This window comes from Rhinolophus ferrumequinum, chromosome 9 (genome assembly GCF_004115265.2).
Source record: "Rhinolophus ferrumequinum isolate MPI-CBG mRhiFer1 chromosome 9, mRhiFer1_v1.p, whole genome shotgun sequence".
Classification (NCBI taxonomy): domain Eukaryota; kingdom Metazoa; phylum Chordata; class Mammalia; order Chiroptera; family Rhinolophidae; genus Rhinolophus; species Rhinolophus ferrumequinum.
This window is the reverse complement of record NC_046292.1, coordinates 16,610,514-16,626,856: the sequence shown is the minus strand read 5'-3', so window position 1 is coordinate 16,626,856 and position 16,343 is coordinate 16,610,514. Positions and strand designations below refer to the sequence as shown.

Here is a 16,343-nt window from a genome sequence, read left to right as displayed (position 1 = left end):
CCTGAGGTTTCCATGGTTGGGGGTGTGGATGGGGTGTGGGGTGCCTCTGAGTGATGCCCTGGGCTATGGGGCTGGCCTGGCCACAGCTTGTATTTGCACATGGCTTAGCGGTTAGAGGAACAGCAGGAGGCAAGATAAAATAGTGGGTATGTGCAGAGGCTTTAGACAGTCCGGGATTCCTTCTGCCACTTACTAACTGTGAGCCTGGGACTACTCAGAACCTCAGTTTCCTCCTCTGTAGACATAGAGATAATCATACCAAACTCCAAGGGTCAACGAGTTAGCCTGCGAGTTAGCTAGCCCAGCACCTGGCATGTAGGAAGTGCCCCAAACATGGGAGTTATTATAATTATGGTTTAAATAGCTAGCTGGGCTTAAGGGAAAGACTTGTAACTCAGCCAGTGGGGCTGGGGCGTCCTTGTATGCATTGCCTCCCCACACCCCAAAACATACACAAAGGCATTTCCTAGCCCCTCAGCCCAGCCTGTGGTGGGATCTGCAAAGGAGGCTGGCTGCAGGTGGGGCTGCAGCCAGGGGGTGTGGGCACTGGCACCGAAGGGGAAGTAGAGCTAGGCTTGTCTGGGCAAAGCAGAGCCTGCCCTCTGCTGTGAGTTAGATTTTGCTCCTGAGAGTGTGCGAGCCCCAGTTTGAAACCGAAACTTGGAAGCAAAAAAAAAAACACAGAAAAAACCCTAGACACTCATACAACCAAAACCAAATGGATCTTTTCCCAGGGGCTGCAGGGCTGACACCTTCCCCCCACCCCGTCCTTCTATGGGAGGCTGGGTGGGAACCAGAGGAGGGAGGGCAGGAGGGAGGGAAGGCTGAGCCTGTGAGGAAGGAGGCTGTCCCTGGGCCTGACTGGAAGGAGCCTCAGTCTGTGTCCAAAACTTGCTTCACTTTGCAAAGTATATAAAGGAAAGGCCACAGAAAGTAGCCAGGGGGCAAAGCCTGAGCACCTTCCAGGGACGGGGCGGCCGGTAAGTGTAGCTGCAGTTAGACTGTCCAGGGCAGGAGGATCGGGGCAGAGCTGTGGGCAGGGGGCTGGGAGTGTTCCCAGAGCCCTGGTCCTGGGTCCTCTGGGCAGGGAATGGCAGGGGCCCCACGCTAGGCTGTGAAGTGACCTAGTTAGTAAGGGCTACGGAGGCCCAGCTCACTGGCTCTGACCAGGGGGCCAAGGCCTAGGAGGGCAGTCACCATGTGGCCCTCCACCTCCCCCCACCGAGGAATCTCCCGGGCAGATAACAAAACGTGCTGCGGTCCTTAGCATGAGTCCCCAGGAGCCCATGGTAGGTGGCAGGCACTGCCAGGCCTTCAGAGGGTAAAGCTTTACTCCTCTCCCTGCCTCATGCAGACCTGAAGGTAGAGGAGGCTGGAGCATCTCCAGTGGGACTCCCTCAAAACCACGCCCCAGCATAGCTCCTGTCCCGTGGCATGGCCAGCCACGGCCTTCTGGGCCCCCTGACTCAGCGGGTAGCAATGCTACTGGGCCCTTCTGCCTCCGAGCCTTTGCTCCGCTGCTCCTGGCCCTGAATGCCATTTATCACTTCGGAGCCTCAGTTTCCCTATCTATGAAGTGTAGGTAATGGTATCTACCTGTGTGGCTGTGAGGGTTAAATGAGATATGTTTAATGCAGTATATGACACATAGTAGGTGGTCAAGTGAATGGTAGTCTTTACCACCATCATCATCATAATCAAATGACTTGGTTACCCAGTGGACTTGGGTCTTGAAACTGCGTCTTCTGACATCGCCCCGCACTTCCCCCTATCTCCCAGTCTTTCCCGTCCCAACAGTGACGAATGTCTGGTCTCTGCACATGACCTTGGCCTGACTGGGGGCTCTCCATGTACCACACCCCCTCATCCTCTCCACGAAGCCAAAGTACGAACACGTACAAACACAGCTCAGCACTGAGCAGAAGGCCTGCCCGAGCATACCTGCTGGGAGCTCACGGAGCTAACAGTGTAGAGGGGAAGGGACAGAGTGCGGGGAAGGGGAGACGGCGCTGTACTGGGCACTTACCCCCGCTTGCATTTCTTGTACACTTTGTAAATGTTCTCTTCAGGAAACCCATACTTCTCAGAGATCTGGAAGAGAACAATAGGCGATTCATTGTCTGCTGCCAAACCGTACGTATATGCCAGTCTTTTCTACCGTGACTTTTAACTTCCCAATTACAAAAGTAAAATCTATCCCCAGTGTGGAAAGATACAGAGAAGAAAATGACAGTCACCCATAATCCTGTTTCCCAGAGATAAACACCAGTAACATCTGAGTGGATTCTTTCCTGTCATTTGGCCATGGGTATAGCTATTTTTAATATGTCACATAGTTTTACTGACCATTGTATATTATAGGCCTTCCCACATCACCACAAACTCTTGACAAACAGCGTAGCTATAAACTATCCCAGAGGGCGTCACCACTTCCCTCCACCCTGCCCATCATCAGGCATTTGGATGGTTCCAGGGCTAAGGGCTTCCCTTTCCCCAGTGGGCTGACTTTGTGCTAACTACTCGTGGAGACGATGACAATGAAATGAACTGGAACAATTAAATGAGCTGGTCCACAGGAAACAGGACAGTTCCTGCTATGTACTAAATAAATGGTCAATAAATGGCCATTGTTATTATTTTATAAGTGGAGCCGTAGGGACTCTCTTGCCCTTTCGTGGCGGGGTTGGGGTGGGAGGGGGATGTGTGTGACCCAAACATTTCCCCCTTCCAGCAGGAATTAACTGAATTTGATAAGTGTGGATGCTGAACTTGAAGATAAGGCACGTGCCCAAGGCTTCACCTAGAAGCCAGTTTCCTGCCCCCACGACATCCCAGAATGCTGGAGCTAGTTCTACAGATGAGGAAAGTACAGACAGCTCAGAGACCTGTGAGCCACCTGCCTGCACTCAGACAGCCAGAGTCAGCCATTTCTCCCCAGGACCCCTGAAGTTTCCTCTGGGGCAGACAGAACTGGTCTGGTCCCTGTTCCAACACCTGGAGTTGCAGAACTCTGAATAAGTCACCTTACTCTGCTGAGCCTCAGTTTCCTCATTTGTAAAATGGGCATAATAGAGGGATATACAACAGGTGGTTCTCACATGAATTGAGATGATTATGTAAAGGACCCAGCCCAGTGCCTGGCCCCTGGTGAGAGCTCAGTCAAATGTCGTGGTTTACTTTATTATTGACTGCCTTGAAGCAGCAGCGACCCTCAGGCCAAGGGCTTCAGGCTGAGGTTGTCCTTGCTGGGCCTATTAGGACAAGGATCAAGTTCAGCTCCTCAGTTATTCTCTGCTTTGACAGAGATCCCTCTAGGCAAGAAAAATTCTTATTTATCTTAATGGTGATGTGACTGGAAGCTACCAGGAAAATCTCAAGTCAATTGAACCAAGGACATAGGAACTTTCTAACCATAAGTTGCACAAGGCCAGCATAGGCTGCCCCATTAGGTAATGAGCTCTCCATCCCTGGAAGTATACAAGTCAGGAGTGGGTACCCACTGGGAAGAGCTACTGGGGAGAGAGCTCAAGCACCACATGGGGAGCTGACCCTTTAAGGTACTCTCCAACCCAAAGAAAGATTCTGAGTCTATATTCAAATGACATTAATGACCTTCTGGGAGCCCAACTTCCTGGGGCTGGTGCCAAGCAGGGCTGATGATAGTAAAGAGAACAGGAGAGCATAGCAGAGTGGAGAGAACTTGGGCTGGAATCCCAGCTCTGTCACTCCTAGTAACTTTGGCAAGTCACCCGCCCTCTGGGAGGCTGTTTCCTCGTGAGAAATAGGGAGATAATAGTACCCACGTGTCAGGGCTGTGAAGAGAATATGGTGAGCTGGCAAATGCAGCATGCCTGACAAAATGCCTGGCACATAGTAGGTCTTCAAAAAGTAGATAATGTTAGGATGTGATTTATTTTTTCCTTCCCCAGCCCAAGATCTTGGAACCACATGGCTTTTCTGAGTGGTTCGGCCTTTTAGCACAGCGCAGGCAGCCCTGGTGAGGCTGTGTTTGTGAAGCTTTCAGCTGAGCCACAAAGCTGCTGTGGGTTTTGTTCGGGGCTGTTTCACCAGCTCTCTGGTGTTTGAGGGGTTGGGGAGGTCTCCTTGCCCAGACACTACCTTCAGCCTCCCGGGCCAGCACCCTCCCAGCCAACTATAAGCTACAGGAATGAGGCCCCCTGAGAAAGAAAAAAGAGTATCTCTAGGGCCTGGCCTTTTTGGGTTTCATTCCCATTAAAATAGAAACAGGTTTGCAAAGCCAACAAAAAGCTCTGGCCTGTCAGACAGCAGCCATCAGATTAAGGAGGATTTATGATGTATGCGACTCTCAGGGTGGAGCCAGGATTCTGGCTGGGAGATAACATCACAGAGGCACACCCCCACCAGCCAGCCCGCAGCACCCCCGCCCCCCATGGGGTTGGATAGGTGGGCCACCACGACATAAAGTTTCCAGTATATTCCTTCCCAGAGCCTTCCTGTGGGAAATCAGAACTGTGTGGTGAAGAGTGAAGAATGGTGTGCCCAGGAGCGCAACGGGGGGTCTGGCTAGGGCAAGGGGAGGTCCACAAGGCCTCTTACCGCATTCCGTAGCCCTTTCAGGTCCGGGGTCTTCAGCATGAGCGCGTCAAACACCTCCTCGGTCTCCCTCCGCACGTACAACAGAACTGAGAAGCGAAAGGGTGAATTTTAGTGGGAGGAGGCTAAGCGAGCCTGGGAATACATCAGGGGATGGGGGAATCTTAAAAAGTATTTTTCACGTAAGATTGATCTGTGCAGAAAGGGCAAAGCCTTGCCGAGGATCTCTGTACCCAGCTGGGAAGCGCTCTACGGCTCTGCAGGTCCCACGCACTTGCTCAGGCTGTGCGGCTCTGGGCGGGTGTGCATCCCCGCTCTCCCACCTGCCAGCTGGGTGACTTAGAAGTTGTTTTAACATCATTGAGCCTCATTTTATCCAAATGGAAACTGGAGGCAGCCCCACTCCGTTTCACAGAGTTGCCGTGGGAATTAATGACATGACATTTGGAAACACCACGTGCAGTGCAGTGCGAGGCTCAGGTCAAGGTTGCTGCAAACTTTGGATCTTAGCTGCTGGTCAGTGTCTCCCGGATGGTCAGCTACAGCCCGCAGAGGTTCGGGCATGTCCCTCTCCCCCAGTAAGTCACAGATTTAGAGTATCCAAGCCAGAAAGCCAGCTATGGAAACCCCACCCGGCTCCTACCCCCATCAGAGAAAGTGGGGAGCCTTGCCCAACATAACCAGCCTATTGCCTTTATCAGCTGCTCCACGATGCCCAACCAGCTCCATGACTCTTCGAGTACTCTGGGTGCCCTCTTTTCTCCCATCCCCACCCTCAAGTCTTGGTCCAACCCCAGCTCTGAGGCACAGAGCAGGTACTGGGGTGGGTGCTGCTCGGGCTGCCTGGGCCAGGAGCGGTGTTTGAGGCTTTGGGGAAGGCCTTATGGGGGGCTAGAGGCTAGGGGTGGGCGCGGACAACAAAACAGATGGGAGGCTACCTCTCTGAAGATCGTCTTCCTTGGCCTGTTTGGAGGGCAGAGGCTCGAACTCATCAGCGAAGGGCAAGCAGGTGCGTTTCAGAGGCAGCCTGTGGGGATGGCAGAGAGGGACTCATCAGGAACCCAGGGCAATCTCAGAGTCCGAAGGATCCCGCTGGTCCTCCAGGGGCCCCAGAGGTGAAGAAAACCCCATGAGAATAGGCACAAAGCAGTGGGAAAGTGGTTAGAGTAGCATGTTCTGGAGTTGGACTGCCTGGGTTCAAATCTCAGCCCTGTCACTCACTAGCTGGGTGACTCGAAGTGAGTCGCTTAGCCTCTCAGGGTCCCCATCTATAAAATGGGGTGACAAAGTAATAACAACACTTCATAAAGTTGTGAGGCTGAAGGAGATAACACATACTGCTTTTAGAACAGTGCATGACACACAGTAGGGCCTCGATAAATGTGGACTATTGCTGTTTCAGTATTATTCTTCTTTGAAAGAATCAGGTCGGATGTGAGTGACTCGGAGGGAGGGCTGTCAGATTTGGAGTAAGACAGACTAAGGTTCCAGCCTGCCTCTGCTACTCAATAGCTGTGACCTTGGGTAAGTCACGTCACTTCTCTAAGCCTCAGTTTCCTCATCCATAAGTAGACCAATAACCCCTGTTCACCTGACTAGCTGGGGCTGCTGTGAGGGGATAAATGACATAATGTGGTGTGAAATCACCTTATGAAAAGTATCTCGTTTATAAGGAAGAGACTGATATCAACAACAAGTGATCTTCATAAAGTGCTTTCCCACTTACAAAGATTCCATTTCAATTCCGCCCTCTCCTAGCTGTCTCATTCCCACGAGGCCATTTTCCTCATCTGACAGTTTTCTGGGCTGGCACTGAGTAACGTGAAGGGACTGTGGCTGAGGAAGGCAGGGCCATGGAGGCCCTTGCTAGACTGAAGGGCTAAGGGGCCCTGGTCCCTTCCCATGCTTCTTGGCATCTGGGGAGTGTGTGTTGGGGGTAAGGGGAGGAGGGGCTGATCCCCCTGAGTCCTCCAGCACAACTTCCCCTCCTCACGCTCCAAATCAGCACCACCATCTCCGAGGCTTTTTCTTTCCCTTTTTACAAGCAGATGTCTCGCCAGAGATTCGCCAACTTTTCACATAAAACAAACCCATAAAAACCCAGGCAGTTTCAGTGCGAAAGGAGCATGAATCTAGGTTGGGGGTGGGGGGCAGAGTCTCAGGCATCTTCCTCTGGGCCCCGCCCTCAGCTTGGGGGGCAGCAGAGGGAAGGGCAGATAGTGAAGGGGGGTAGAGAAGGCAGGGTGGTGAGGCCCTGGGCTGCTTCTCCCCGTACCTGTTGGAACTGCCATGTCCCGCTGAGGACACTACCTGCAATGAAGAGAAAAGACATTTTCTATCACATGCTGGAAGATGAGAGAGAGCCCTCCGCTGTTGGAGGCTTTCTGAGAGGGACACATTTTGGTGAGCGGGTAGGGGGTCGGGGTGGGGGTTGCAGTTTCAGTGCCTTTCAGCCTGTTCTGCTCAGATAAGAACCATTAAAGTGAGCTGAGGTCTTGAGTCAAAGGAAGCATCCTGCCCAACTTGGATGAATTAAGGACTCAGTGACACACAGGTGATGCTAGAGAAATGTTGGCGGGATCAGCGAGTCCCCCCTGAGCTCCAGCACGCTCAAGAGGGCTGGCACTACACACTGCCCTGCAGCTGGTGACTAGGTGTCCGAGCGGAGGCAGAGGAGGTGAGGGGAACAGGCATTCTTCTTGACCCTCCTGTGTGCCTGGCACTTGCTGTCTGGTGCAGTCTTCACCAGGCCCACAAGATGAGACACTGAGGCTCAAAGAGGGCAGAGAGCCGCTGGGGTAACACATCCAGCAGGAGCCCAACAGGAAGCAGACTCCAGACTCACGTTCTCCCCTCTTTCCACTTCCCGGGGTGTCCCCCTCCACAGTTCACATGTGGAAAGACTGGTGTCTCTCCCGCCACCCCCCACCCCCACCCCGGATCAGCTGTCAACTTGGCCACAGGGACCTTAATCCTAAGAGGTCATCTCCCAAGTTGAAGCCTCTGGTTGAGGAAAAAGAGTGAGTTAATGCAGCCTCCTGTGCTTCTGGGGCAGTGAAGGGAAGACAGCTGCCATAGGAAGGGCTCTAAATGTGTGTCACGGGTGACATCAGTATCGGCTGCTCTTTTAGCTCCATCATCTATCTTGTACACCAAAGGTTGTTTCTGCAAACATTTCCACCTACACAGTGGTGAGCTATGACCTCGATGGAAGGAAATCGTCAAATTGTTTAACATGGAAGCAGACTAGTAGGCGGGCTCTAGGATCTTGATTCTGCCATTGACTTGTTATGTGACCTTGTCTGGAAAATGGAGATAACAAGTCTGTGCCTGAAAGGATGGCTGTGAGGGGAAAGGACGCAGGGCAGTCAAGGGCCTAGCGCCCCTGGCACGCCCAAGCTCCTCAGGCCATGGCTCCCGGCTTGAGAGCTGGAGTAGCTGGTGGTAAAGGGCTCCGTTTCTGAAGACAGGCTGCCTGGGTGTGGCTCTGCCACTTCCTGTGTAATGTGGGGAGGTATCTGTGCCTCAATTTCCACCCCACACATCCAGGGAGAATAATAGCCTCAAGTTCATAGGAACGTAGTGAGGGTCAGAAGAGAGGATGAGTAGAAAGTGCTGTACCCAGAGCCTGCTGCACAGCGAGCTCTCACAGACCTCGGAGGAGGCCCAATCCTATCTGGGGCTCCGGTACTAGAACCCCCTCTGTGTATGCTCCACGCACGAACATTTGGATCGCTAGCAAGTCCATTTCCTCGTGAACATTCTTCTCTTGAGGAGAAAATTCACTGACGTTAGGTGACCATTTTTATACATTTCTAAACTCCCTGGGATGCAATAAAGGTATTTTTGTTTTGATGTAAAAAAAAATTAAAAATAAAAATATTATGACCTATAAACATCTAAATGGGCCTGGATTGGCTGAGGGGCAGGTGGCTCCCCTCAGGTCTGCGCTAATGCAGGCCCCTCCCCGCAGCTAAGACCCTCTCTCCACCCAAGTTGCTCACCCCTCCAGGACGCTGCAGGCCGGAGAAGTGAACATTGGGAATGAAGAGCACTGGCGGGGTCTCCAGGTCAGCCTCGGGCCGCAGATAGGTGGTCTCGTTGCCCCTGAAGCCAGACAGCAGGCAGCCCTTGATGCCTGATGGGAAAAGGGAGGCATTGTGACCTGAGGTCCCTTCATTCATGCCCCCCAGCCCTGCCCTCTAGTCTTCTTTCACCTCCACCCCGACTCAGCCCAGTCCAGTCCCTGACCCATCCCCACTGACCATTGTTGCTGGAGTCTGGGCACTTGACCTTCCTCCGGAACTGCTTCCGCTCGTCATCTCGCATCTTTCTCTCGGCTCCCTTCAAGGTAGAATGGGAAGGGGGTCACCAAGGGTCTTGGGAGGGGCTGGCTGCTTTGCATCTTAAATATGAGCCAGACTTCTGGTGCTGCTTTCTTCCCAGAGTGAGACCAGGAAATGGGAAGGTAACAGCACTTGGACAGCCCAGCCAGAGGTCAGGAGAGAGAGAGAGGGAGAGGGAGAGGAAGAGGGAGAGGGAGAGGGAGAAGGAGAGGGAGAGGAGAAATGGAGTCAGAGGGACACAAGGAGAAGAAAGAGAAACGTAAAAAAGAGAGACATGGAGAGGTATTTATAGAGATCTTCAGAAAGAGAAAGAGACAAGATAGGAATGCAGACACGGGAAGGTAGGAAGGTGTACATAGAGAGATCAAGATAGACGCATGACAGGCACACAGAGACAGAGAGAGACATTCAGAGAATAAGTACAGAGAGACAGACACACCCAGAGTGGCTGGTAAGAAGGCAGGGTGGGGGCTGGACCTCCTCCCTCCCCAGACGCAGCACAGGGTCTGTCTGTCTGTCTGTCACCTTGTCACAGAAGATCTTTATCTGGCAGACGGCGCGGTGTACCAGGCGCTCAGTGACCGAGCCACAGTCATAGGTGTCAATCTGCAGGTTCAGTGGGACCCCCTTCACCCCCTTCTGTGAGGAGAAGTCTGTGCTGAGGCAGTTGACACCAATGAAGACCTGAGGACAGACGGGGGGGGGCAGGGGGGGGCTGGATAAACAGGCTGCCCAGGCCTCCAGCCCGGCGTCCCACAGCCACTGCTTATGGAGCCTACAGCGTGCCTGGCGAGCGCCCTGAATCCTCACACCGCCCTGGGAGGCAGACGTCACCTCTCTTTTACTGAAAGGGAAACTGATACTCAGAGAGGTGGCCACACAGGGACCGTGTGGGGAAGCCAGGCTCTGAGCCCAGGTCTTCACCAGTGGACGACGCGGCTCCCACTAGATTGCCAAGGGCTGCCCAAAGGATCAAGGCCCTGGAGGGAGATTAAAGGTCCCTTAGGGGCTTAAAATCCAGAGCTTCATTTTTCTGCAACTCAGAGCCAGGAGGCAGAGAGGGGCCATCCTCCCCCGCTCCCCACCCCTCCGCCAGCTTCAGAAGACCACTTTCCTGCTGGGCTTGGGCTTGGGCCATAGAGGGTGAGACACTGCCCCTCTGCACCCCAAACACCAGCTCCAGCCATTGCTGGACCAGCTGAAGAAATGGAGGCTCTGAGCAGGGATGTGACTTGCTGACATTTCCACAGGGAGTCAGGCAAGGTGGCATAGTGGAATTAGCCTGGACATGGGGCCACCTAGACCTGGGGTGGGAAGCGAGGCTCTGCTTCTCACTAGCCATGTGGCTTTGGACAAATGCTTTAACCCTACAGAAGCCTCAGTTTCCTTATTTGCAAAACGAGGACAATTAAACATACTGACTGCATGTGGCTGTGAAGGTACATGGATCACCTAGTGGGCACGTAGTGACTGCTGTTTTGAGTCTCAATCCAAAGGCTGTACTTGACTGAGGGCAGCCTGGGGTCAGTCTTAGCTGGGCATTCCCTGGCAAGGTCACCTGGTGACTGTCTACCTGCTGACTCCTCCATGGGGTACCAGGACCAGATCCCACTTGCGACCAGCCCCTGTTCTTTGGGACATTTCCCTTGGAAGTGACCCTGACCTGAACAGTGGGGGTGGGGTGTGATGACTTAGCAGACCCCCTACCTTCCCAGCTGGCCATGGGGGCCCCAGTACATGCCAGACATACCTCCCCCTTAGCCAGCTCAGCCCTAATGCAGTCCAGACCCAGCTCACACCTGAGAAAGACCCAAGCCTGGGGGCTTAAGAGGCTGTGAGAAAATCCCAACCGAAACCCACCTCTCCCTTCCCACGAAACTCTTTCCCCACCTCCCTGAACTGGAGGCCCCAGCTCCCCCTGCAGCCCCTGGCATCTGTTTGAATAATAATAATCCCTCCCTTTGTGTTTTCAGAGCCCCTCACTTCCATTTTCTCCAGCCCAGCTGGACCACCCCATGAGGCAGGCAGGGAGACAGGAATTAGCTCCCCAGACCTGCCCTTGCCATCGCGGGATCCAACCCTGGTCTGAAGGGGTAAACCTGGCCCAGGGAGGGGAAGGGACAGGTCCAAGGTCACCCAGCCCCTAGCTCTCAGACGAGTGCCCTTTCCATGATGCCAGCTGTCCAAACAGAAAACCAAGACAGAGAGGCCCAGAACCACAGGGCGAGTTTGAGGCTGGCCGTGAGCACGAAATGGTTTAATTGCTAGTATGAACAAAAAATCAGAGGCTCCATTTCTCAGACCTCCCTAATGGGTCTGGCACTGTGCCCATCTCTTAGACATGCATGATCTCGTGGAATCTTCACCACAACCCTCAGAGGCAGATTACTGTTCCCTTCCTATGGGCTCAACAAATGAAGTAACTGAGATTTTAGCCCTCGTCTACCAGACCCCAAAGCATTTCTCCTGCAACACTCTGCATGGGCCTGCAAGTCAGGAAACCTGGTGTCATCAGTGCCTTGCAGTGTGACCTTGCATAAAGCTCAGTTTTCCTATCTGGTAAATGGGTGGATTGGATTAATAACAACAGCCACCACTTATATGCCAGGCTGTGTGCTACCTTTTACTTATCTCACCTGATCCTCACATCAACGTAACAGTTGGTGCTATGATTACCCCCCAACTTTACAGCCAGGGCACTGGTCCAAGGTCATACAGCTGGAATGTGGGCCCAGCATTTCCAGCTTCAGAGCCTGTGCTTCTCCACCACCCTCTATCCCGCCTCTTCCATTGGTGCCCTCATCAGAGCAGCTGCCACACCCCTAGGTGCAGGCGAGCCCTTTCCCCAGGATGGGGACTTCAGGTGGCCCAGCCCCATCCTGGGCCCCAGCGCTGACCTTGGCCTCTTCGTTGACATTCCACACGAAGGACAGTGCGTTATAGGCCACCTCCTCAATGTGCTGCACGGTGTTGAAGTTTTCTTTGCAGTCAGCTGAAACCACAGGAGACCAGAGGAGAGTCAGGAGGGAAGAGATTTGGGGACATCGCAGGGAGGAGGCATTTAGGAGCTCATCCCCTTTATTGGCAGGGACTTGCATCCTTTCCCCCAAGAACCATGCTTCAATGCAGGGAGGAAACTAATTATTGTACCCTGGGTTACAGGTGGGAAAACAGGTCGAGCCTAGGAAGCAGATTTTCCCAAAACCCAGAGGGAATCTCTAACCTTGACAACTAGACCAGCGCCTTCATTGTTTAGGGGTGGAGATTACACTTTTCACTGGGATTGTGATTCAGGAGATCTCCCAGATAAAGCAGTAGTAGCAGTAATAGTGGTTGGTAGTAATAGCAGTAGTACAAGTAGTGGTACCAGTGCTACTAATACGAAACTATTGAACTAATACCTAACTACTAACATTGCACAAATGGTCGTACTACCACCATTTAGGAACACGTACAGTATGGCAAGCCCTTATTTAGTCCTCACAAACAATGATGCTATGAATATTCAGCTTACACATGAAGAAAATGAAACTCAGAGAAGTTTGGTCCCTTCCCCAGGGTCACAGAGCTAATAAAAGGCAGAACAAGGAGTGGAGCTCAGCTTTGTCTGGCTCCTGAACCCAGGCGCCTAACCACTCTGCTTTCTGGCCTCTCAGATAAGTCACTGAATTGTCCCTATTTGTATTATGTTCTCCAGGATACATTGCACCAAGGCAGAAACAGCACCTCAGACAGGTAGGGCAGCTGGCCTCGTTCCGTTTGACAAAGGAAGAAACTGAGACTCAGAAAGGGAAGGTGACACAGGCCACACATCAGAGAGTGATGGAGCCAGAACCTGGAGACCTGAGCATGATTGGTCTATGCCTCCTACCCATCTCGGGGCCTGGGACAGGGACGAGGTGGCACACACAGAGGGCCTTCCCCCTGCCCCCTACCTACTGACAGAACCCGCAGGTGTCAGCTCCCAAAGCCGAATTGGCCAGCGCTATGGCTCAAGCCTTCCAAATCACCAGGAGCCTGCACTGTTATCTTCTGCACCTGTGTCTCAGTCCGTTATGCCCCCTGATGGGGTCAAGCAGGCCAGTGTCCCAGGGGCCTATTTATCTGACACAGCTGGGACCCCCAAGGCCCTGTTTATCCCAAAGCAACACAGAAAAGAGGGTACTGCTTCCAGAAAACAGATGCAAATCCTTGCAAACACCATAGTATTTGACCTGGAGATGGGGGCCAGGCAGGCAGCAGGGGTCAGAACTAAATCCTGCAGAGGACAGAAGGGCCTGGGGAAGAGGGGCACATCAAGACAGGTCTGATGGGGGTGTGTGTTTGTGTGTGTGAGAGAGAGAGATAGAAATAGAGACAGAGAGGGAGAGAGAGAGACGGGGGGCTTGGGCGGGCTCTCACCCACATCGATGACCCGCTGCTTGGCAGTGGGTTGCCGGGAATGCCAGTGTTTCCAGAACCGCAGCTGCTCTACTGGGACCTTCTCATTGTCGAAGACAACCATCACCACACTCTGTAAGCACAGCGGTCTCTGTGACCCCCAGTCTTGGGAAAAGCCCACACTGTCTGGGTCCCTTCCCTAAGCCTGGGTCCAGTGGCCCTGTCCTTTTGCCTCAGCTTTCCCCAGTCCACGGCAATGGACAGTTATCCAACAGCACCCCCTCCCTGGGCCCCTGGCAGGCAGGGCTAGCCTGACCATCCCACCCCCGTCCCAAGCCGCTCCAGGGCCAACGCACCTTGACTTTGTTGGAGGATAAGGCAAGGCCTTTGCCGCCTGCCGGGGTCCGCAGGGTGACGGGGTAGAACTGGCCCTTGTTGAGGTAGGCCATGGGCGACTCACCCGACTTGATGTGGATGGCTTTGGGGGAGCCCAACGTGTACTCAAAGTCACTGTGGGAGGAGGGAGAGGACAGTGAGGTTGTGCTTCCAGGCAAAAGTATCCCAAAGGGCAGGGGGGCAGGAAGCCTGAGGCTCTGCTGTGGATTTGCTCTATGACCTTGGTAAATCACTCTACTTACTTCCCTGGGCCTCAGTTTCCACATTTGGGGTTCTATTTAATGGCTTTGTTGCGCAACAATCCTGCTGAGTAATAAATAATGGAAACTCGAGAGACCTCTAAAGGATGACAAAGCCACATGGGAAACCAGAGGCAACAGAACCTTAGTTTTCTAACGGTTCTGCGACCTGAGCTCCCTATCACAGCCCGGGAAACGGATGTGGAAATCATTCTTTTTGTGTCTTTCCTTTTATATATCTTCATTCCCCTCTTTTCATTCATTTATTATGCCTGCTCTAGGAACAGTGTGAGTCTCTGTCTACAGTCCCCCGCCCACTGCCCGGGTGGTCAAGGGTTCACAGGGGCTGAGTTACCTCTTGGGGCAGGGATAGTCCTCTGAGCACGGAGGTTCCGGTGACGTCTTCAGGATATCTGAGAAGAGCAGCGACTGCAGAGAAACACAATCCAAAGAGAATAAATGACCATGTTTAGGCTGCTGGGGCCTCAGCCTAGGGTTGGTACATACAGCTGTGCTGATTGTGCAGTGCACAACCTGGACAACGGTACATGGCAGCCCTGCCTCAGCTCTAGGATTCTCTCCTAAGGATTCCAAAGCTCGGACCGCCTCACTGTCTTTTCTCCTTCTGCACGTGCAGGCACTTATCTGGGGATATTATGAGGGGAATAGGGGTGGGCCCTCACCTCCTGTGGGTCATCTTTGAAGGTGCTGTCTGGCTGCCAGCGCTGTGTGGGTGGCACCCCATGAATGCTCTCAAACAAGGAGTTGAGTGAGCCGTTGTCATACACATCACTGGTGGGCAGCAGGTAGCTGTCCACAGACCCAGCTTCCAGCTTGCTGGGGCCTGTGGGGAGGGGAGCTGCCTTGCCTGGGGAGGGCACGGCCCCCTCCAAGCTCATCAGGTTATTCTTCTTGAGCACATCTGGGTACTCTGGGGTTCCAGACACGTTCTCTGTCAGGAATTTCATGAGGTGCGTGGGACTTTCAAGGGGGGTGAGGTCCATCTCATATTCCATGCCATGGTAGTACCTGGGGAGAGAGAGGAGGTCTAAGTGAGTGCACCTCTTCTCTCTGAGGGGTGGGGGGCCCTTAGCTGGATTGGAAAGAGAGCCTCATACTGGCACACTGACCTTCCTTAATGTGATGTAATAGTTAGGCCCTCACATGAAGCAAGACGCTGGAGCAGGCCAATTTGTCACAGGAATGATCAGGGTGTCAAAAATGGAACCAAGTATAGGCTCAGGGTTGCTTTATCCATTACAGTACTTGGTAATTTTAAAAACTGAAAGTTTATTTATTTCTTAGCCAGAGTCAAATGTCCCTACTTTACAACAACTGCATTGCATCATCCCTTAGGTGTGTGTGCGGGAGTGTAAGTACAGGTAATAGATGTTGAGAAAAAGGTCTGGAAGGATGTACCCCAAACTTCTAGGGGGGCAGAGTAGTAGGATTACAGGAAACTTTTCCTTTTTACATTTCTGTAGGCTTCGAATATTTCATAACAAGAAGGTATTACTTTGATAAATCAGAAGGGCTACCAACATTTAAAAAAGTTCATTTTGAGAAAAGTCCCCACGCACCAAAGCCCCTGTTCCTGTCAGTGGAGGGTCCCTGAGCCAGCCGCAGGAGCAGCAATGCCTGTCTTAGCAGTTTGGATTTTCCAGAAGGTGGAGAGGAGCCCAGAAGTTTTCCCAGCAGAGGCCCTACATGGTGGCGGGAAAGGAGACCGTGGAAAAAGAGGGGCGGGGTCGTTCCAGGGCCCATCTGGCTATGAGCATTGCCTGGGCTGCTTTCTACAAAGAAAGGAACATCAGTGCCCTGAGGTACTACTGCCAGGCAGAGGCCCAAGAGAGCCAGAGTAAAGAAGTACTGGAACCCAGGGCTCCCTCCCCAGGAGGCTGCAGGGAGGAGGGTTTTGGGAAAAGCTGCCTTCAGGGCTTTTCTACTGCTATGGCTTTGAAGTTTGTTTTCAGTAAATCCCAGCCCATCTGGCCTGCAGGCGTGGGTGGTGGTGGTGGTGGTGGTGGTGGTGGATGTGTATGTGTGCAGGGTCTTATGATTTTTGTCATCCCTAGTCTCTTTTGCCTTCACAAGCCCCTTCCTCCATAAAAAATATTAAAAAATAAATTTTACAATTGCATTGGTATAAAGACAAATATAATCCAGGTTGGATTATATTAACTTTTTTCCTTCTGATTTTAAAAGACATTAAAGACTACTTTCGTGAGCCCCTACAAATACTGCAGGCCATAGGCAGTGTGCCTTCAGTGCCCAATGGCTAAGAGGCCCGAGTTAGAGGTGGACGTAGGTAAGGGCAGAGATGGTGGCAACGGTGAACCTCACCTCTTTCCTTGGTCGTTCCGGCATCCGGTGCTTGAAGACAGTATCCGCTTCTCCTTGGGGCCCT

At 52.8% G+C, this 16,343-nt stretch overlaps 1 protein-coding gene across 1 annotated transcript in view; it reads right to left on the bottom strand.

Moving 5' to 3' along the window:
• GRHL3 (grainyhead like transcription factor 3) overlaps window positions 1-16,343 on the bottom strand; it is a 34,394-nt gene that overhangs the window by 3,527 nt on the left and 14,524 nt on the right. Inside the window, exons 3-15 of the mRNA XM_033115670.1 lie at window positions 16,280-16,341; window positions 14,620-14,965; window positions 14,292-14,365; window positions 13,658-13,811; window positions 13,323-13,434; window positions 11,819-11,913; window positions 9,447-9,605; window positions 8,841-8,919; window positions 8,580-8,713; window positions 6,851-6,885; window positions 5,514-5,602; window positions 4,579-4,664; window positions 2,027-2,091 (exon numbers count right to left, since the gene is read on the bottom strand). Coding sequence (XP_032971561.1) covers window positions 2,027-2,091; window positions 4,579-4,664; window positions 5,514-5,602; window positions 6,851-6,885; window positions 8,580-8,713; window positions 8,841-8,919; window positions 9,447-9,605; window positions 11,819-11,913; window positions 13,323-13,434; window positions 13,658-13,811; window positions 14,292-14,365; window positions 14,620-14,965; window positions 16,280-16,341 — 1,490 coding nt within the window. The remainder of the gene's footprint in view (window positions 1-2,026; window positions 2,092-4,578; window positions 4,665-5,513; window positions 5,603-6,850; window positions 6,886-8,579; window positions 8,714-8,840; window positions 8,920-9,446; window positions 9,606-11,818; window positions 11,914-13,322; window positions 13,435-13,657; window positions 13,812-14,291; window positions 14,366-14,619; window positions 14,966-16,279; window positions 16,342-16,343) is intronic.